Source organism: Terrapene carolina, unplaced genomic scaffold (genome assembly GCF_002925995.2).
Source record: "Terrapene carolina triunguis isolate 2854851 unplaced genomic scaffold, T_m_triunguis-2.0 Scaffold111, whole genome shotgun sequence".
NCBI lineage: Eukaryota > Metazoa > Chordata > Testudines > Emydidae > Terrapene > Terrapene triunguis.
In genome coordinates, this window is record NW_020664462.1 from 25778318 (window position 1) to 25800532 (window position 22215).

General features: G+C 43.8%; 1 protein-coding gene across 1 annotated transcript in view; it reads left to right on the forward strand.

The window, feature by feature from the left end:
• NRP1 (neuropilin 1) overlaps positions 1 to 22215 on the forward strand; it is a 71214-nt gene that overhangs the window by 38815 nt on the left and 10184 nt on the right. Inside the window, 3 exon segments of the mRNA XM_029911621.1 lie at positions 3017 to 3100; positions 6650 to 6709; positions 14234 to 14371. Coding sequence (XP_029767481.1) covers positions 3017 to 3100; positions 6650 to 6709; positions 14234 to 14371 — 282 coding nt within the window.

Genomic DNA, 22215 nt, shown 5'->3' on the forward strand with positions numbered 1-22215 from the left:
AGAGAAGATGCAATACTTGCCCAAAAGGCCCTTGCTGTCTATGTGTGCAATCATTCTCCCATTGAACTCAATGGCAGTTTTGCTAATGATGTTCATAGGAACAGAATCAAACCCTAAATCAGACACACCAGACTACATAGTACTCTACTCAGAAGGAAAGTGGGAGGGCATAAAGACTCTCCCTTCTATGTATTCATTGATTCAAGGGCTGAGCACAATCACAGTCTTTATGCTCACCTGAACACAAGGGTGAGTGCCATTAGAATTACTAGCCACTCCAAAAGTGGTGAAGAAGTGGGTCCATGGCTCCACCACACTATCCTGTCCTGACCAGCAGAATTGACTAGCCAAAGAAGGGATATAAATGGTAATAGGAAAGGAGACACAGAAGAAGTCACAACAATATGAGCGGGAGAAGGATTCAATGGGAATGATTAGCAGGAAGGTTTGCATGCAAGCAGGGCATTCAGAGAGGTTAGGATGAAATAAGAGCTGAAATGCAGGCAAAAGTGGGATTATACCAGGTCCTCAAGGTCAAGATAAGAAGCTTGAACTTGATTCAGAAGGCTAGAGGAAGCCAGTGAAGGGATTCATAGAGAGACATATCTGACTTAGGGAATAGATGAACTGTCTATAGGGTTGCCAACCCTCCAGGATTGGCCTGCAGTCTCCCGGCATCGGCACTGATCTCCTGGTGACTATTGAAAGCAATCCGGGAGATTTTAATAGGATATTTTAAGAAAATGACATTACGTCATGTTGGAGGGAAAAATCTCCCGGAATATCTTCAGTCAGAATTGGCAATCCTAACTGTGTACTTCAGTTATGTAGAGACCAGTTCTTGTATGTAACTAGAGCTATAGTGTGCCTTTAAGGCACAGGCCTGCACACGGGCCCTGTGGATCCACCATGTCTCATCCAAAATGGAGCTGCTAGAGCAGGGGTCGGCAACCTTTCAGAAGTGGTGTGCCGAGTCTTCATTTATTCACTCTAATTTAAGGTTTCGCGTGCCAGTAATACATTTTAACGTTTTTAGAAGATCTCTTTCTATAAGTCTATAATATATAACTAAACTATTGTAGTATGTAAAGTAAATAAGGTTTTTAAAATGTTTAAGAAGCTTCATTTAAAATTAAATAAAAATGCAGAGACCCCCAGACTGGTGGCCAGGACCCAGGCAGCGTGAGTGCCACTGAAAATCAGCTCGCGTGCCGCCTTCGGCACGTGTGCCATAGGTTGCCTACCCCTGTGCTAGAGGAACCTCAATCCATCCTGGAGTTTCTGGCATACAAAGGGACTGCATAACCTGCACCTGGCATGGCTGGCCAGCTCTGTGGTCTAATGCAGAGGAGGGAGGAGTCCAAGAGAGACACACATTACTGCAGGGGCTTTGAGTACAGTGACCAGTTGTTACTGAAAATAGTAATATTCCAGAGTAGATAAAAGCTTGAATCAAGCTCCCTGTGCTGATTACATTGAGCCAGCTAACTGCACCCGGCATAGCTACACACTCCTGATATAAAATCTAAATCTTATGTTTAAACAGTGTGTCTGGTGTCTGGGTTTTGTGATTTCCCAGTTGTTATCACTGTTTGTTCGGTGGACATTGGGTTTTAGCTACGTTTTCTGGCACCTTTCACAAATCACAGCTCTTAATCATAATAACAAAAGGTCAGACCTTTATTGGATAGGCAGTGGCTATCAGAATATCATCACCAGCCATAAGCAAATCATGTGGCCAGCAGGAGCTACTGACATCATTAATGTCTCGTATTTATGAATATCTTTAAAAAAATAACCCTCAGACCTGCAAATTCAGCAATAGCAAGAGCATCGATAATCATGCTTTCCTGTCACTGTTACCCTGCCTATACTCAGACAGTTCCTCTCCCACACAGGCTCTGAAGGGAGCAGTTATGTGTTGCCCACCATTTTTAATATTTTAGTTATACAAATACCAGCATGATGCTTAAAACAGTAATCAGAAGAGTGGGTGGATTAATATTGGTTTAAAATTTTCAAGGATTAATATTTGCTTAATTAATATTTCAAGGAAGGGAGGACTAAATTCAGATCAGCATAATCCTAAACATCAAATTTTGTCCTGGCTGGTGCTGGAGCTAAATGGGAACAAGGGATCCTGGAGATAAATCCTATGATCAAGCCAGGGCAGGATCTTGCCGGAGAGGCCTGCTGGAAACTCATGGTGGGACACATTTAGCTGCTGATCAGAAAAAGAGCAAGTGGTTGTCCCCCAGGCTAATGCAAGGATGTCCCCCAGGCTAGTGCATGCTGCTGACTGATGTGTATGGGCTGGCTAGCAGAGTCCTGGGCCTGCCTCCCTAATGAGAGATCATGCATGCCTGTGGCTGTGGTGCATGGGCCCATTGGGCAGTGGAGTCCCTCTCCTGAATGTGAAGTAAATACCCTGCTCTGTAGAAAAAAGGGCTCCCTCTGCCTCATTCTTCCCCTTAACACAGGCTTCTGCACAGGCCCGCATTCCACTCCCCCAAGGGACATGGTATGGCCCAGAGGTAGGCCACTAGTGACGTATGTGGTATGTAGCAAGTGAGTATGCACCAGTCATGCCGCTCCTTTTCAGAGCATTCCCTCTCACAGGTGCACCCACAGGCACCCTGCTCTGCAGCAAAAGGATGGCTCTTGTACCAAATACAGCACCTCCTCTCTTCCCCTCCCACTTGCCCTGACCTCTACTCTGCCGGATTTCACCCTTCATTAGTAGGAGCATATCACTCATCAAATTGTAAATAATAGAAGGATGATACTATGTATCCCCCATTCCCTCCCTGCATTTCAGATCAAACACTCTTAATGGGAGGTTAAAGGGTGCAGGGGAGGGGGGCAGTGAACAGATCCTAGCAAGGAAATGCAAGGTGATTCTTTTCACCTACTGTAGCACATGAAGCACAGTATACTTTGTTCATCAAAATCGTGCAGCTGAGACTATGACAAGTCTCCAGATTACATTTTGAGTAACCCTGGGATTTTGTTTCAGCACCTACATCAGTCCCTACCACTACAGAGGGCAATCCTGTGGATGAGTGTGATGATGACCAGGCAAACTGTCACAGCGGAACAGGTGATGACTACCAACTGACAGGTGCAGAAACCATCCTCATTCCATTGCAGCCTCATTTTAGTTCATGTTGATCACCAATTACCAGCTAAATGTCTGTCTTGATTGAATCACTCATGATGAATGGACATTGGTATGCAGTTTGTATTGTCTGCACTGTCACAACATAGGCATCTGCATTTTATATGTGACAATACTTTTGATTGTTTTCTCCACTGTGTAATTTTTGAGGCAAACAATAGTGACTAGCAGGCAGATAGGGCATTTTTGGACCAAGAATTGCATCTAATCAAATGCCCTATTTCACTTTCCCTTAGGAAAAAAATCCTGCACAGACCTTTAGGAGAAGTTTTATTCTGATACCAAGGGGAGCTTGCCATCTGGGGCAGGATTCCCCGCTCAGCCATTGCCCTTTCCCAGGAAGCCATTGAGTAAACAAACACACACATTCACACATGATCTAGCTCTTCTCCACCATCCCTCCAACACAGGGGATGACTGCTAACTTCTTCGGGATGCCCCCAGCAGCATAGAGATAGGAAGACAAAGAATCCAAAGCAGTGCTTTGCGGTGGGCTCATATAGCCACAGACCAGAGTGTTTATGTTTCTTTTTTGTTCTTGTACATAGAGCCAGGGCCGGCTCCAGGCACCAGCCCACCAAGCTTGTGCTTGGGGCGGCACCGGGAGAGGGGCGGTGCGGCGCTCCGGCCGCCGGGGAGAGCAGGGCCACGGCTGGGCTCGCCACCCTCCCCCCGGCGCTCTGGCCGCCCTCCCACCCGGCGCCCTGCCCCCTGCGCTCTGGCCCACGGGAGAGCCGAGCCCCGGCCGGGGCTCGCCGCCCTCCTCCCAGGGCTCCGGCCGCCGGGGGGAGAGCAGAGCCCCCGCCGGGGCTCGCCCCTCCTCCCAGGGCTCCGGCCGCCCTCACCCCCGGCGCCCTCCCCCCGGCCGCCGGGGGAAGAGCGGAGCCCCTGCCGGGGCTCGCCGCCCTCCCCCCGGGGCTCCGGCCGCCCTCCCGCCCCCCCCCCCGGGGGGGGGGGGGGGGCGGCCGGCCGGAGGCTTTTTTGCCTGGGGCGGCAAAAAAGCCAGAGCCGGCCCTGCATAGAGCCGCCTTCCCTCTGCATACATTGGGGCTGCATAGTCAGCTTAGGTATATTTCTGGGGCGTACGTATCTCAGAGGATTATGTTTCTGGTCTATTGGAAAGGGCCCTCGGTTAGCAGAAATATACACCTACACCTAGACCAACAGGGCTTATTAAGTTATTGCACTATCACTCCCTTCCATGGTTAGCCTACAAAATCTGTATTGCTTCCTATATCCATTATATAAAATATGGCTTAAATTTGGCACTCTGTCTGAGAGCACTTTGGATAACCAGATAGTTGGGGGGGGCGGCATTGGAAGCAGTCAAGAGCAGATGCGAAAAACCTGCACTTTCAGCATCCATCTCCTTCTGAGCCTTCTCTGTATTTCCTGTAAACACAAGTTGCAAACAGAGGGTTTTATTCATAGTTAAAAAATACAGATCTTCTGAGCAGAAGTGACACTGCACAGTCACAGTCCCTGCTTTTCAAATCACAGTATCCCAGCTGATTTTTATTCTTTTGAAAATAGCCAAAGCGGTGAATCTGAAATAAGGAAATACCATCTGACTGCTAAATAGTTCAGAAAGCTTTCAGCATCAGTAAACCTTTGGATTTCTTGCATGCATATATCTCCAGAGCTGATTCAAAGAAATCTGGGGCCTTCTGTGATGATATTCGACTGGGGCCCCTAGTTGCAAGGCTCAAGTTTAGGAGCAGATGGTGAGTGGCTCAGGTGCCCAGTCTTAGGGGTGGGGAGAAGAAGGAAGGAGCACACAAAGAGCTTCCCTGTTCACTCATATTCACAGTCCCTGCTCTCCAGGGAGAAAGGAACTGCACCCCCGTATGCCTCTGGGGGCAGGAGGATATAGGCCATGGCCCCAAGTATCCACACTGGCCAACGCTACGATACACCACAGGGAGCAGTCTGAACCATCCAACACAGTGATGCAGCCTTCAGTCTTCCCTAAGTGCCGGGCCACTTGGGGAGGGAACAGAACCAGGTCTCCTGGCTCTCAGTCCAGTGCTCTATTTCCACTGCACTACACTGCCTTTTTATATAAAGCTTGCCCCTTGTGCTAGGCCCTGTTCAGACACATGGTATTTCATGGATATAGTAGACATAACACAAACATGTAATGACACTAATTTAATTATTTGAGCACTTTTTCAAAATGTATAAAAGGAACATTTTATGCTGTGTAAATTGTGTGCCCCAGCCCCACTATGGATACTGGACAGGTGAAGAGGTGATTTTTCAGCTTCTTCTCTTCTTTTGCTAGTTTTCAATTAGCATGTGAAATGCTTACATTCTCAGGTGTATAACTCTGTCTGATTCACATGCTTGATAGTATATACACAAATGTGAGTATCAAAATAACCTTGTCTGACAATATAACTGTCATTACACTCTAGACCAGATTCTTCCCTGGTACACTTTGGCCCCGAATATAGCAAAATTATTTGTGTGTCTTCCTGCATAATCATCAGACTCTCTATTATATCACTCGCTCAGACAGAAAACCAATATAGCTTGGGCATTCAATTTCATTAAAACTCATCCTAGGCCTCATCTCTTTTACACGTAAAACTTGCTGGTGAGGGAAGGGAGATTCGGCAGCCTATTGCTTCTTGAACAAGCGTTCCTCTTCCTTTACTTTTTGTTTCCTTTATTGATATGATGACATCAGCAGTAAATTACTGAGTGCAGGGTGGAATCCAGGCTCCACCCATTCCTTGCCTACCTGCTCCAAGAAGAAAACATGTGGGATAGTTTCTCCACTATCATGTGTGCCTGAACACAAGATCCAGGCTGTCCATGTAGGGATATAAGAGAAGCTCTTCATCCATCTCTTCCCTTCCACAGGCACAAAGTCTGTGTCAGATTCTAGCCCAAATCCAGCTGAGCCTTGTGGAGTTTTGATGTGAACTCTTCTCACAACTTAGCTGTAAGACAATGCTGGGGAAGGATCCTGCAGTGGCTGGGGATGGACTAGGTTCCCTAATGTAGATCTTTTCTATCCCTGATTTGGGAGGCAGCATAGTATGGATGAGTGAGTGCAGAGGTGGGTTTTAGGAAGTCCTGAATTCTAGTGCCCTGCTCTGCCAGTGACTTGCTGTAAGTTACTTCACTTCTCTGCCTGATTTTCACCATTTATAAAATGAGGACAATCACAGTGAATGTTGTGAGCATTAATTAGTTAGTGTTTGTAAATGGTTTCTTATAAGTGCTGTTTGTTATTATTTTCTATTATTCTCATCGTGTTGATAAAGGAAACCAGATCTCTCTCTCTCTTTCTCTCTCTCTCTCTCTCTGTATGAGATTTATGCATGCACATTCACATATGTATGTGCTTAGCCAGACAAACATCTCAGTAATATTTTACATGTATATTTAGAAACTTCCTAATGATTGCTGTGTCTTACTGTCCTGTTTCACGTGTGATATCATGTATAATTTATTTTTCAGGTGGTACTACAGTGCTGACTACAGAAAGGCCGACAGTAATAGACAGTACAGTACAGCCAGGTATAAAAAAGAAATTTTGTCATTAAAAATATAGTAAATTCCTTACCCAAAATCTCATGCCAAAGACAAAAATAATGAATTGCAGCACTTCCTGGCTTTCTGTTCCCTAAAAGTCTCTGAAGTAAAGAAGCATCTGGTCTCTGAGCTTTGTACAGTAAATATTTAACTCCTTTCATCCACATGTATATGCAGTAGACAGCAAGATTTCCTTCTGCAAATGCCTAATGGGGACAATACTATTTATAAACTAAACTAACTTAATCACACCACAAACTCTGTTTAAATGCAGCATATGTGTGACACTGTGTTTGCAAGCTCCAGATGAAAAAACAAACAGACACAATGGCAGATTCACTATTGACATCCCTCACAATTCTGCAAAACCAAGACAAACAAAATTTGCCAGTTTTCTCCACCACAGAGTTGGCAAGTTTACAATATTATTTTCTAGCAAGTACTTTCAAAATGGGGTTATATAAACTGCTACCATAAACTTGCAGTAAGAGGAAAGGAGCTGTCACTGGCAGCAAGTCATCTTTCCTTAATCAATACAATAGCTAACAGCTTTTACAATCCTTCATTTGCTACTTCCCCCTGCTTCACAGCCCAGGCTTCACAGCATTTGAGTTCTGGACATTTTTAATATCCTGTACAATTTTAAAAAAAAATAACTCCTAAAAGTATGAGCAGCAATTTTAAATGCTCTGCATTAATAATTGTGGGCTGGTGAGGAGGTCAATGTTTAGTTACTCCCATTTCCTTTAGTAAAGCACAGCCAGGCACAGTTTCCCAAGTAATTTATTAACAGGGTGTGTAACTGTGTATCAGTGTTTCCTCCACAATAGGACACCATTAGGCTTTGCTTCAAGCACAAAGAATTGTGTTAATAATTAGAATGCTTCCTTAAGGACACTGGTGACCTGATTAAGAAGCAAAATTGACTTCGTTTAGAGGTTGTTTTTGTTCTTAACTTCTGAGTTCCCATGCTGTACAGGTGAAAACTTTCCCCCACCTTAGAATTTGTTGCCCTTGTCCTAGGCGTGTGTTTAGTTGGCATGTATTATTCTGAGCAATGTCCTGCTTTCGAGTCAAGATGGGATCTCGACAGACAGCTCTGCCTGCCTGCTCCTGTACCACCTCAATTAGAGGGAACAACCAGCTTGCAGGTAGAGCTGGTCAGAAAAAGTTTGACGAAGCAGTTATCCATTGGAAAACGCTGTTCTGTCGAAATCTAAACACTTTGTGACATCATGTCAATGCTGTCAACATTTTGTTTTGGAGTAAAAAGGGGGGGAGGGGGTCTAAAACATCCCAGTAGGACATTTTCAGAATGAAACATTTTGATTTTTCCTTTCAAAATGATTTTTTCTTTCTAACCTTATTGTGTATTATATATTGTAACAAAACGTTCTGACCAAACCAAAGTGATTGTTTTTTAATTTGCTTTCACTGAGAATTTTGAAATTTTTGGATTTTGTTCCATATGGGAATGAAAACAAATTTGGAAATCTCAAAATCCTCCATGAAATGGAATTTCCACTCTGCACACGGCTCCACTTGCAAGTTATGCTGAGTCTTGTTGGCTTCGGTGGACTGTTCCGTAATATGACTGACTACTTTTGGCAAGGGCAGGGGAGAGTCTTTCAGGATTCCATCATTGTCTTTCTCTACTGCTCCCCTCCCCCACCAGCACCGCCTTCTCTTGCCCTGTGATGAGCCAGCATTTTTCCAGCTAAAGACATTGCTCTGAAGCGCCCTTCGGAGCTTGCCAATGTTATTTCCCTGCATTGTTCAGTCAGAGTCACTTGTGTCACTAGGCACTACTTCCTCCCACGGCATAAGGGATAAGCTCCGATCCCAAACTCCAATTCTCCATGTGGCAGCACATAACAAAGGCTCACAGGCAGATGGGCAGCCACAGGGCCGGCTTTAGGCCAATTCCACCGATTCCCCGGAATCGGACCCCGCACTAAGAGGGCCCCGCGCCTTAGGCGCCTTTTTAAATTTTTATTTTTTTTTACTCACCCGGCAGCGGTCCGCTCTGGGTCTTCGGCGGCATTTCGGCGGTGGGGGGTCCTTCAGTGCCGCGGAAGACACGGAGCAGACCCCCCGCCGCCGAAGTGCCGCCGAAGACCCAGACCGCCGCCGGGTATTCGAATCGGGCCCTGCAGGTCCTAAAGCCGGCCCTGGGCAGCCAGATACAATAGTGATGGTACCTGAAAAAAATGTTTATAAATTAAAACAAAAGTTCTAGAATCTTTGCACTGCCTCACTGCAAGACATCCTTAAAAGCTGCATAAAGGGGCAGCTGAGCATATTCCCTAACATTGGGGAAATCTCTAGTGATGTGAAGGCAGTGTAAGTGGCTCTCCACCACCCGGTCCTGTTGTCATAAGGGTTAGCTTTAGACATGGAATGGCATAAAGGGGGCAAGTAAGTTTGGGAGGGATGGGGTTAGGCAGAATGCAAGATCCCTATCCAGATCCCCAACCTCTGCAGCTACTGGTTGCAAGCAGTGTAATTTAAACTAGCTTTGAAGTTGGTCTAAGTTATTCCAGGGACCTCTTTAGCCCCCACTGACCCAGGATTGGGGGAGTGACTTAGAGCCACCTTTCTCCACCCCCTCTCCTCAGCTGCACCAAGTGTAAATTCAGTACAGCAGACAACTGAGCCCTCGGATTCAGTCCTGATTCTATTTAAATCAATGAGACTTTTGCCATTGATGTCAGTGGGGCTGAGAGTCCTAAAGAAGTTGGAAAGAAGAATGGTATCAAAAATGCTTAAAGGTTTGAATTTTCTTAGGAAAGGATCTAAACTGCTTGCAAAACTGTAAAAGTGTCGAGTCACCCAGACATCTAATGTAGCATTAAAAGTCCTGCCTGCCAAGGAGACCACCTGACAGGTGTCATTCCTGTGCCTTGTCAGCCCAGTTCTTTTTAAACACCTCTCTTGCAGTGGCAAGGAACCGATTTAAAGAACGAAGTGGCATGCTCTACTCTTGCCTATTGACACATAAACCAGGTTGTGCATTTGCATTGTATGTGCTCAGTCGGTGTGCACAGCCCTGTGTAAATCAGGAAAGTTAATAAATCAAATGTTTTGTTTCATGCAACTGTAATAACTAGTTTACAAAAGATACATCAGGGAAAATGAGGGGTCAAGAGCTATGACAAGAAACATTTTTAAGGTACAGTGTGTCTGATTCTCTTTACACTAGGGCAACTTTACACCACTATAGTAGTGAAAAAAGACCTTAAAGTGTGTGAAAATATAATTTACTCCCAGTTTAAGACTGCTTTACACTGCCAGAGTGGTATATGAGAATACTGTAAATGAGAATCAGATCCAGTATGTCAGCATTGACGTGGTCCAATTATTTTGATAAATTTCCATTTTAATGTTCAGATACCCCTGATTCACAGCATCTCTGAAGAGTTTTCTTCATGTCCTGAATGCCCCTCTGCTCCTTCTTGCCTCCAGTTGGTGCAACAATAGAAATATGTCAGACTGTGTCCCAAGAAAGATAAATGGACTTGAAAGACACTCACCCAGCTGGATTTTCAAATGACTAGCTTGTTCATATGCAGCATTGATGATTACAGCTGTGAGCAAGATGTAGCCTAGAAGTACAGCCGTTGGCTACTTTCTGAGTGGATAAATTGGTTTAATTCCATACCACGTAAACCTACATTTTTAAAGAGTGGGGATTTTGCCACACATAACCAATTGCTTCTAGTACATACGACCTGATATGTATTTGCACTATGGCCAGTTTACTCCATGCCTTTGATACAAAGCAAAACTAGCGATTGCTTAACTAGTCATGAGAGGATCACTGTAGTTCAGGGGGATCTTCTAGTGGCATAGAGCCAGTGTCACAATGTCTACATTTCCTTTCTCACAGCTGCCAACATAGGGTACCTGGGGGAATGGCTGTAGCTGACCTCTAGTTATTGTATCACCCTCCGGGACCCTGGACAGTGTGATTTAGATCAGCTCTACACTTGGTGCTCCTCAGCCAAATGTCTATAGCTAAAATGTCCATTTCTCATTTTATGGGCCCTTTTAACTCCTAATCTCTTTACTGCCCATTCTGGCACTTCCCCATTAAGTTCTTTTCTAAATACACTGAAATGTCTTGCCTTTCCCTCACACTGCTGTTCTGCTTTTCTGAAATATGCGTTAGCACCAGGCCAATTTTTGAGAAAACAATAGAGACAGAGCAAGGAATACTTCAAATAACGGCAAGCATATACTGGCCCAAACCCTGATTGCCTAACTCACAAAAAGAGTCTCATTAATTTCAGTGGAACTACTCCTGTGGGTTAGGTGAGCCAGAGGTAGCCCATTGAAATCAGTGGTACTATTTGGGTAAAAGAAGCCCATTTTCACCCCCAGTCATGGTCTCTACCACACCAAAGCTCAGATATATAGAAATTGCCATACTGGTTCAGACCGGGTCCATCTAGTCTAGTATTCTGTCTCTGACAATGGCCAACACCAGATATTTCAGAGGAAGTTGCAAGAAACTCCACAATAGGCAGATGTTAGATAATGTACCCTCCATTAAGGTCTCATCTGAATCCCTACTAGTTAGAGATTGACTTAAACCCTGAAGCAGGAGGTTTTGTAGCTCTTCCAGAACTCTTTTTTTGAATTAATTAATTTTCTCTAGACCATTCAATGTGTTCAATACTTTTGTCATGTTCTCTGTTACTCGTCTCCTTTCTAAAGTAAACAGTCCCAGTCTTTTCAGTCTCTTTGTACTGTGTGATAGCTTCAGACCGATGTGCTGCGTATATCACAATTTTCCTGTGTAGTAGTTTGTATGTTGTGAGGGATGTCACAAGCTTTGCATGATGCTACCTTTGGGGTTCAATCAAATAAATGTTGTTTAACATTTTTCTTCTACTTTTTTAAAGCCCTATTTCATGGATGTGATGTCACCACCATGTGATACAGTTGTCTTTCTCATCATCTTTAGCTGTGAAAGGATATTTTTTGCTAACTTAAAAACTTTCACATCATTACAACATGACTCTCTTCCTTCAAAAACTTCCCTTGACTTTGGAGTGTCCCCTTTTAGGCCCTAATCCCTTTAATCGTTACTCAGAGCCCCACTGTCTGTGAGAGTAACCTATGTGGGAAGGCATTTCTTACATGTTCTTTCCTCCAGGCCAGATGCTCCCCCTGCTCTGTGGAGAAACTGGGAATTCTGCTCCTTCAAGCTTTGGATCCCTTTGGTCCAAAAAGAGCCTGGGGGAATCCCCTGGAATAGGGAATCCACCCAGTTGCTCCTTGCCTCTCTTCTACAACCCAGCTCCATTATTACTTCATGGATCCTTCAGGAGCTATGGTTCCAAGGGTTCCCTCAACAGAAATTGCCTTCTGTACCTCCCCTACAGGGTGGTTCACAATAAGCAGGGGAAGCTCTGTAATACTGCAGGTACTGCATTGCATTTGCATTGGCTTTCCTTGTGAGTTAGAGATCAGAATGAAAAGGAGCACAGCTCATGTCCCCAAGTTGATATTGATGGGAGCATGAGGCCCTCTGTTCTTAGTTCTTACCCACACAAAACTCTAATTGAAATTAATAGAAGCTTTTCCTGAATAAGGACTGACTGACAACTGAATAACGACTTCAGGATTTGGCCCTTTGAGCAGTCACTTTGTTGTGAGTGGGGGGTTATTCCACTGTGAGTTTTCATTGCTTCAGATGAGCCCCTCTTCCAAAGGGGACACAGTGTAACAGATTTTGAAACAGTTTTTGGAAACCAGAAATGCAAAGAATTCCACCCTATCTTTTGTAAAATCTATCCATTCAAATTCCAAGTTCCATTGAAAACTGCTTTGTATTAAACCTTTGGGCAGAGTTGAAGAGAAGCTGAAAACAAGATATGATCTCATCCTGACCATAATAAACCCCATAATACCAGACTTCTCTTGTTTTACACGGAACTTGTGGGCAGTGGGCCACATTTGTTTCTTTTCATTTTTGATTTGTCCATTTCAATGCTGCCATCTTGTGGGCCAACTTGCCTGAAAGATGCTGAAACTGTTTGTTACTAAATCTATGTACTGTAATTGCCAGCAGGCCTTTCCTACAGAGTTGTTTGCATTATTATTATAGCCGGGTTTGTCCCAAATCCTTTCATTAGTGTTTCTGACTTGTTGTTGTTTTTCACAACCAAATTTTATTGTGTGCTATTCCACAGATCAAAATGTTATGGTATGAAGATTAGCAAAAATTGGAACAGCTTCTTCTTTGAGCCACAAGTATTACAACAAAAGTTATCTGATAATGTCTCAAAGAGCAGATGAGTTAATCAGGTCACATAAAATCAGAGTGGACCCAAATATTTATATATTCAAAAATATTTGACTAGCTTTATTTTATTCTTCCATTTCCAAGCCTCTCTGCACTTCCTGGTTCTGCCTGGGACCAGAAGTCCTAAAAACCTCTTCTTATGAGGTTTTCAGACCAGTTTTGTAGCCCGCCTCAGAAGCATAGATAATCCTCTGAATTTTTGATGGATTATCTAAACCAAATCTCCATGTGCTTCACCCATCACTAATTAAGAGACTCTCATTTTGTGGCTTTGGCACAATTTTTCCTTGTGACCCTCAAGCACATTTATATCACATATATTGTTGTGAGTGGAAATGTGGGTGGGCAGAGAATTGTCAGTTATCATGTATATGCTGTTGAAAGAAATTGTTCTTGCATTTTAATGTAAAGCCATTGGCATTACCACACATAGGGCTTAGCTGTATCTAAGGCTATTACTACACTACGAGCTAGGGATGTGAGTCTCCTGCTGGTGTCTACATTGAGCTAGAACGAGTATAAATAGCAGTGTAGCTGCCATGGGAGCGGCAGTGGAGGCACAGCTGAGCCATGCTGAGTACAGCAGATTGTACTCACCATGGCTCAGCCATGCCTCTGCTGCCACTACCAGTGCTACCATGTCTGCACTGCTATTTATACTCATGCTAGTTCAATGAGGAGAGCAGAGGAATCACACCCCTAGCTTCTAATGTAGACGTAGCCTAAAAACCCCTGTGTTGGAGTGTATGGAAGAGCCATGCTGCAGCTGGATTCCCAGGTGGAATTCTGAAGCAGGAGGTCCACCACCCGATCCTCCACGCTTAACAGAGCCAAATCTGCTTGCTGTTCACTCATCCCAGTCCTTTTGTTGAGGCGAATACCACTACCGCATGGAGCAGTGGCTTCGCTCCCTAGCCACATTGTGGCTGGCTCTTGTAAATGAGTGAGGTTCCTTGCCACAGTCTGGCCCATAAAACCAGCAGAAAAAAGCTACATAAGTTATTGGAAATAATAGGCTATTTTAGCTATTTCCTAGCAATCCTGATCTGTAAGGGCTTCTCAGAATTTCAAGTAGATGTGGTTATTTCCATAGATTAATCAAGGTAATTTGTTGTTGTTGTTGTTTAAATAAAATATCTAAGTTATATTGATAAATTGTATCCTTTTTCTTGCCCCACCTTCCTCTGTTCCTGCAGAGTTGCCAGCATATGGTTTCAACTGTGGATTTGGCTGGGGATCTCACAAGACTTTGTGCCACTGGGAACACGACAGCCAAGTGGATTTAAAGTGGTCAGTGCTGACTAGCAAAACTGGGCCTATTCAAGATCATACAGGTAATCATGAGTTCATGATGGAGTCAGCTTTTAGGGGAAGGGGTCATTTGTGTAGTGCAGGGGTAGGCAACCTATGGCACATGTGCCAAAGGCGGCACGCAAGCTGATTTTCAGTGGCACTCACACTGCCTGGGTCCTGGCCACTGGTCCGGGGGGGCTCTGCATTTTAATTAAATTTTAAATGAAGCTTCTTAAACATTTTAAAAACCGTATTTACTTTACATACAACAATAGTTTAGTTATATATTATAGACTTATAGAAAGAGACCTTCTAAAAATGTTAAAATGTATTACTGGCATGCAAAACCTTAAATTAGAGTGAATAAATGAAGACTCGGCACACCACTTCTGAAAGATTGCCGACCCCTGGTGTAGTGCCAGAGCATCTTCCAGAGCATGAGACTTTGCTGTATCTACATTCTAAAATATGTCTTTTCAGTCATGGTCTCATGGTCTCCTGAGTGTGCTACTGCCTCCCAAGAGCAGTGTGCCTTTTTGGCAGGAAATCAAGACAATCATCACTCCCAATTCCCCTGGTTGATAACTCCCCTATGGGGCACTAAGACTTCAAATGTCTACAGCAGTACCCTTCCATCCAGTCACTCACCCTGTTATTGCTATTTAACAACCAATATAATAATGAATGGATCCTTATGCATTCTTGTTAATAATGATGGGTATACATCTACCAAAGGAGCAATATATAAGATATAATTGTAACTTCCAAGGCTTCTTCAAACACCCATCCACCTCAGATGGTATTTCCCTCTTCATACTTGGTTCTTCCAGAAATAACATCTCAAGGAACTGATTGGCTGGTCCTTAGGAACCCCTTTCCCAGAAATGCCTCCCAACTCAGGCTTCAGCGTAGCAGGGTAATAGATACACAGATGAGTACCAGAGAGGGGAGGGCATTTCATGACCGCACATCTTTAGTTTTAGTGTTCTCTTTTTCATACGTGTAGTCTAATTAAATGTGCTAGAGATGAATTCCCCCTTTCCACTTCTGCAGCCCCTTTGCCTAATGAGAATGACAAGGAAATTAGATAAAATTGGACTCCTTAAATTCTGAGACACTTTCAATTGAATCTTGAGACAAGTACAGTAGTTTTAGAAAAAAAACTTAAAATACTTTGACTATAAATGGCACTGTACAAATAAATGGCATCAAATTAACTAAACGCAGTTAGCTGAAATGAAGGCTGTAATGGTGGAAAAATTGATGCAAAGTAAAGTTAAATGGTTCAGTAAGATTTGACATTGAAAGGAGGTTAAAAGCTACGTTAGCCAGACACTGACAAAATCTAAAAGGCATGCATAAGTAAAGCTCTAATTAAGACAACGAAGACAGAGTTCCTGACCCAGCACTGCAATAATATTCTGGAAATGAGAAAAATCTGCACTTTGCTACCAAAGATTATAGAGGCCGAACTTGTCTTCAGTCAAGAGCTGAAGAAATGATATTTCTTAAATGAGATTTTGTTATTCCTACCAAGCTCTGCTATTACAGGGACCTTTTTATTTCCAGTATCTAGCCTCGAGAAGTTTCCAAAGCAGTATCTTAAAGCCACTTTCCCTCCCTCCTATTGCAACACACAAAGATTTCCTAAATTTTCTCTCTGTCTCAAAGGTGGTCTCCCCCTGCCTTGCCTGCCACCCACTCAGCAGCAGCTACAAAATGGGTATGTAGGCAGATTACTAGCAAGCAGTGAGGCTGCCAGTGGTTTCCCCAGGAATTGAAATTGGGGGGGGGAGTGTTTGAATTTATGGGGGGGGTGTCAGGGCCGATGAGAGGTGAGACTGTGAGGGTGAAGGTGGGGTGTATGGCACCATAGTAAAAACTGGAAAATGTTTCATGACCATTTTATTAGATTTAACTCATGTTTTAAAATCATCACACAAATTAAAGTTGGCTACTCAAGCCTTCTATGAAGCACTACATCTACATCCTTCTTGATTTCTTGTTATAATTTTGCACAACTCTGTTAATTAACTTCTTGAATGCAATGCGTTCATCTTTGGTGGCTTCTCGTGTGTCCGATACTTCCATTCCTTCAATTGATATGCTCATTAGTTCATTCACATGATCAGGCAGAAGGCGACTTCTTTCAGAACACAAAATTCTATTCAATGATGAAAAAGAATGCTCAACTGTAGCTGTTGTGACTGGGAGTAGCAAGAGATGAATTCCTACTTCTTTCATCCCAGGAAACAGAACACAAAGATCGGGTCGGGCCACTAGTGATGATAAAAAAGAAGTTGACATCAAATCTTCATTCATTTGTCATATGATATTCCGCTCTGTGTTCAAATTCTCTATTCTGTCCTGATCACATGGCAGCCCCATTGCTGGTAGTGCCTCACTCCACTCAACAGTTGGTGTTTTATAGGACAAGCATCTGTAAAAGCTACGTAGAGGTTGAGTAGAATCTAGAAGTCGCTGTTGTAGATTTTTAAGAATCAAGTCTGTGTACTTTTTCAGTTGTCTTAACAAACACTTCTTGTCTTCTTCACTTAAGGATTCAATATAAATGCCTTAATTAGTCAACTTCTGGACTGAAGTCTTTGCTTCTTCCAGTACTTTTTCAATGGATAGCTCTCTGATTGATCCAAATATAGCTTCTGTTGCTGGACAAAGATCTACTACTGTTGTAGCAGATGCCTGGATGGCATTGTTTAATGACCCAAGTGGTTTCAACAGTAGACTTACGAGAGAGAGAATGGCAATAGTCTTCTCTGAATGTAGTAGCAAAAGTAATCCACCAGCCTCACTACTTAGATCCATCCCATCTTGGTAGATACTTTCCAAAGCCAGTAATAACAGCTGGAGTAATTTTAAGACAACAGCCAAGGATCGCTCATGAGAAAGCCAGCAGGTTTTCGCAGGTTGGACTAATTTGAACTTCAGTCCCAGTGTATCTTCTATATTTTCCAAGATATTCAGTCTTTTTGGACTCTTGCTGAAAAAAGAATATAACGAAGACATGAAATTTATAGCTTTTTAAATGTCTTTTGAAGATTCTGCAGCTCGTACTAGTGCTAGCTGTAGTAGATGGCCTCTGCAGTGTGTATAGGAGAGATTAGGGTTACACTTTTCTCTGAGCAAATCTTGTACTCCACCATGTCTTCCAGAGAAGTTTGCAGCTCCATCAAATGCACAAGCAGCCATCTGTTTGGGGTCCAATTGACAAGCATTTAACTCTTCTAAGATGTGGGTTGTCACAGATGCAGCCGATGTGTCTTCTATAACTTGAACATCTAGAAATGCATCTACTGGCCTACCCCTGACATCAAGATAACGTACACAATGACTTAATACTTGATGTCCATTTGCATTGGTGCATTCATCAGCAATGTATGCAAATTTTTTGAATGTGGTGAGAGAGTTCTTCACTTTTTTAACTGTTGAGTCTTTCACTGTTGCACCGCATGCTTCTAGCCAGTCAGTTGAGTTTCTTGCAGAAAGATAGTGAGCATTTGCTGGTCTTGTTCGGAACCAGTGTTCAACTTTAGGATGAACAAGTGACAATGCACTTAACATTGGCCTCCAGTTTGTAGTGTGTGGTATCTCTTGCTTAAATAGAAAGTAGGATGCCACAGCCATGTTTGTTCACATGAACTGTGTTGTGTCTCCAGCATTCTTAACAGCCTCATTAAGTACTTCTAAAATTGGCTTTGAAAGTGGGCTTATAAGGCTTTCTGCATGTTGATGCACTCCAGCGGCCTGGTGTTTTGCAGCCTTTTCACGTAGTTTGTCAGCATTGGCTTTGCTGATCGGTTTGACAAACCAAGCTCCTCCACTTTTACCGATTATAGCATTGGGAAGCTTTCCTTCTTCGTAAGCTTTTTTGCAAGAGGTGCACCAGTAGCCATCTTTTGTAACTTTAATAAATGGGAACACTTTGACCGACAAACATCGGGAACTGCCTTTAGGTTTTGGAGACACTGTTTCTTCAGTAGGTAGCTGTATTTATGCTTCAGGTTGGTCAGATGTAGAGATACCACTTGAACCTTCAGATGACATGTTGATATATTCTTGGTTCTTGATGTGTTCTTCACCTTGGTTAGTTTTGGAGGCCTTTGAGTGGAAAAATTGTTGTATTGTTTTTTGTCTTTTCATTTTCACTTTGACCTGCAACATATAAAAGAGATATGAATAAAGTAAATGTTTTGTTAAGATAATGCAAATTTAACATAAGGATAATGCAAGTTACACCAAAACACATAACAGGTCTAGATTTCTAAAAAAATATAATTTTTTTAAAAAAATGTATTTAATTTAAATTGACTTTTGAAAAGTAAGCCATCATGGGACAAGAGGGAAGTCCTCTCATGGATCAGTAACTGGTTAAAAGATGGGAAACAAAGGGTAGGAATAAATTATCAGTTTTCAGAATGGAGAGAGATAAATAGTGGTATCCCTGAGGGGTCGGTACTGGGACCATTACTGTTCAACATATTCATAAATGATCTGGAAAAATGGGTGAACAGTGAGGTGGCAAAATTTGCAGATGATACAAAACTATTCAAGAGAGTTAAGTCCTAGGCAGACTGTGAAGAGTTACAAAGGGATCTCACAAAACTGGGTGACTGGGCAACAAAATGGCAGATGAAATTCAATGTTGATAAATGCAAAATAATGCACATTGGAAAACAATCTCAATTATACATACAAAATGATGGAGTCTGAATTAGCTGTTACCACTCAAGAAAGAGATCTTGGAGTCATTGTGGATAGTTCTCTGAAAACATCCACTCAGTGTGCAGTGGCAGTCAAAAAAGCAAACAGAATGTTGGGAATCATTAAGAAAGGGATAGATAATATGACAGAAAATATCATATTGCCTCTATATAAATCCATGGTACGTGCACACCTTGAATACTGTGTGCAGATCTCGTCACCCCATCCCCCCAAAAAATACATTGGAATTGGAAAAGGTACAGAGATGGGCAACTAAAATGATTAGGGGTATGAAACAGGAGGAGAAATTAAAATGACTGGGAATTTTCAGCTTAGAAAAGAGACGACTAAGGAGGGATATGATAGAGGTGTATAAAATCTTGACTGGTGTGAAAAAAGTGAATAAGGAAATGTTATTTAATCCTTCACATAACACAAGAACTAGCAGTCACCCAATGAAATTAATAGGCAGCAGGTTTTAAAAAAACAAAAGGAAGTACTTCTTCACACAACATAAAGTCAACCCATGGAACTCTTTGCCAGAGGATGCTGTGAAGACCAAAACTATAACAGGATTAAAAAAAGAACTAGATAAATTCCTGGAGAATAGGTCCATCAGTGGCTATTAGCCAGGATGGGGAGGGATGCAACACCATGCTCTGAGTTTCCCTAGCCTGTTCGCCAGAAGCTGGGAATGGGCAACAGGGGATGGATCACTTGATGATTACCTGTTCTGTTCATTTCCCTCTGAAGAACCAGGCCTTGACCACTGGCGGAAGACAGGATACTGGGCTATATGGACCATTGGTCTGACCCAGTATGACCATTCTTACGTAAAAATTAATTATAATAATAAAAATGTTTAGTACAGAAACTCCCCAACATAATGACCTCTTAAGATAGCAATGATGTGAGATAACAACCTTGGCAAATAATGCATTTTAAAAATCTTGGCCTACTAGGAAACATATTTATATAAGTTTCCATTCCCAGTCACAAATCTAGCATTCTGGAGCAAAGTCACTAAAATATAGTCCAACAAACATATGTTTATTTAACGTTCCCCTCACTTTTCCCTCCACCGCACCCCACTCACCGGTGTTGTCCTTGGTCAGTGGAGACTCAGAGTTCAGAGGTGCTTTCACGTGAGTACACCTCCCAGGTCGGGGGCAAGAAGGCACCTCGCTCGTTCCTCCAGCTGCTCACTGTTTGCTCTGGCCACTGCTGTTTGTTGTGCTACCGTTCACTCCACCACTCTGTTGCCAATGGCCCTGCGCAGTCACCTTCTGCTGCCACCTGCCACTGTGACCTCTGCGAGTTGGTCTCTTGAGGTTCCACCAGCTCTCAGTGATTTCAGCTGAGCTCTCAGTGGGGTAACCTCGTTGCTAGTGCAGTCTGGGCTCTCTCTTCCACAGAAACACTGTCCCCACAGCAGGACTAAGCACTTAGACCTGATTATCAGTGATTTCAGCTGCAGTGGTCACTTAACAGAACAAAAGACTATCTATGGAGCCTAATCAGCTCTGTCTTTAAACAGTGGAGAGGGACAGGTCCCCACCCTCTCTCTTGATGCCCTCAATCAGCACAGGCTAAGTACAGTTCTACTGCCCTTTACTCATACAATAAGAACAACAACATTTCATTCCCCCTGTCTCCCCACGCATTCAAGTGATTTGTAACCCAACCCCAGCCAAAATCTATCACTTGGGCAACACAGCTCTGTTTGCTGGATACCTCGGTAGATTAGGTGTGAATGTAAATACAATCTGGTCCTGAAGCCTTTCCCCCCAGCCCCAGCTCATCACTAGCTGTCAGGGAGAGCTCATTTAGACTTTGCTTACAAATCATCATTTGAAATTATTAGGTTGGCCAACATCACCGAAATGAATGCACTGACATTGTCATAAAAAACAACAGCTGTATAAGGAAGCTAGTCTATGTTCATACTTTTCAAATCTATTATACTTTTTCAGCTACACGTATTTTATCATACACAGTATATGCTTTTAAAGTGTGTAATAATGTTTCAATTTCAATTCAAATTTCCAAACAGTCACTAAATTGGCATGTAACTAGTTCACAAAACTGGGGGTGGTGGTGGTGGTAGGGAAATCATTGGTGGCTGCACAGAACTGCAGTGATCAACAAGCTGATCAGTATCTGAAGTCACTAAAGTTAGGCAATTGCTCTTCCAGAGTTCTTTATATATTATGGAAGAGAAATTCTTAACCATTTTGAGTCAAATTCTGCTCTCATTTGCACATGTATAAATCTGGAGTAACTCCCCTGAAGTCATGTTTACTTCAACAGCACCCTCCCTGAAGCAATTGCTTTAAGACTGCAAGGCCTGCCTCACATGACTTCAGCATACACATGTGGTGTGAGGCCTCCACATAGTTATATTTGGACTGACTTCTTCCCAGCCTAATCAGTCATCCTAACACTTCAGTCATTTCCCTTCTCTCCCCCCCCCCCCCCCCCCCCCCCCGCCCCTCTGGATTTCCCAATCACCACCCTGTAGGCATACTTGCACATGTATATGTTGTAGACCAAGGATCTCAAACACGCAGCCCGCAGGCTGCATGCGGCCCGGGGGTCTCTCGTGTGGCCCGCCAAGCTCCACGCTCCCCCCGCCGCCCCTCTGCCTACCCACAGGATTGCCCCCTGTGGCGTTGCGAGCCCCGCGCTGCTGTCTGAAGCAGCTGGCAGCACGCCCCTTCGGGCCGGGGGGGGAAGGAGGCAGAGGGCTCCTGCATTGCCTCCTTCCAGGCACCGCACCCCGCAGCTCCCATTGGCCGGGAACAGGGAACCACGGCCTATGGGAGTTTCGTGGGAGATACCTAGAGGAGCGGCAAGAGCAGCGCACGCCCGGAACCCTGAGCCCCCTCCCTCCCCCAGGGGCTGCAGGGACAGGGTTCCAGCTGCTTCCTGGAACGGAGCAGCGCAGGGCCGGGGGCCAGGGCAGGCATGCAGGGAGCCTGCCCTAGCCCCGGTGCGCGCTGCTGCCACCCCAGAGCCGCTCTAGGTAAGCGGCACCGGGCTGGAGCCCGCACCCTGCACCCCAACTCCCTGCCCTGAGCCCCCTGCCACATCCCACACCCCTCCTGCACCCCAATTCCCTGCCCTGAGCCCCCTGCCACATCCCACACCCCTCCTGCACCCC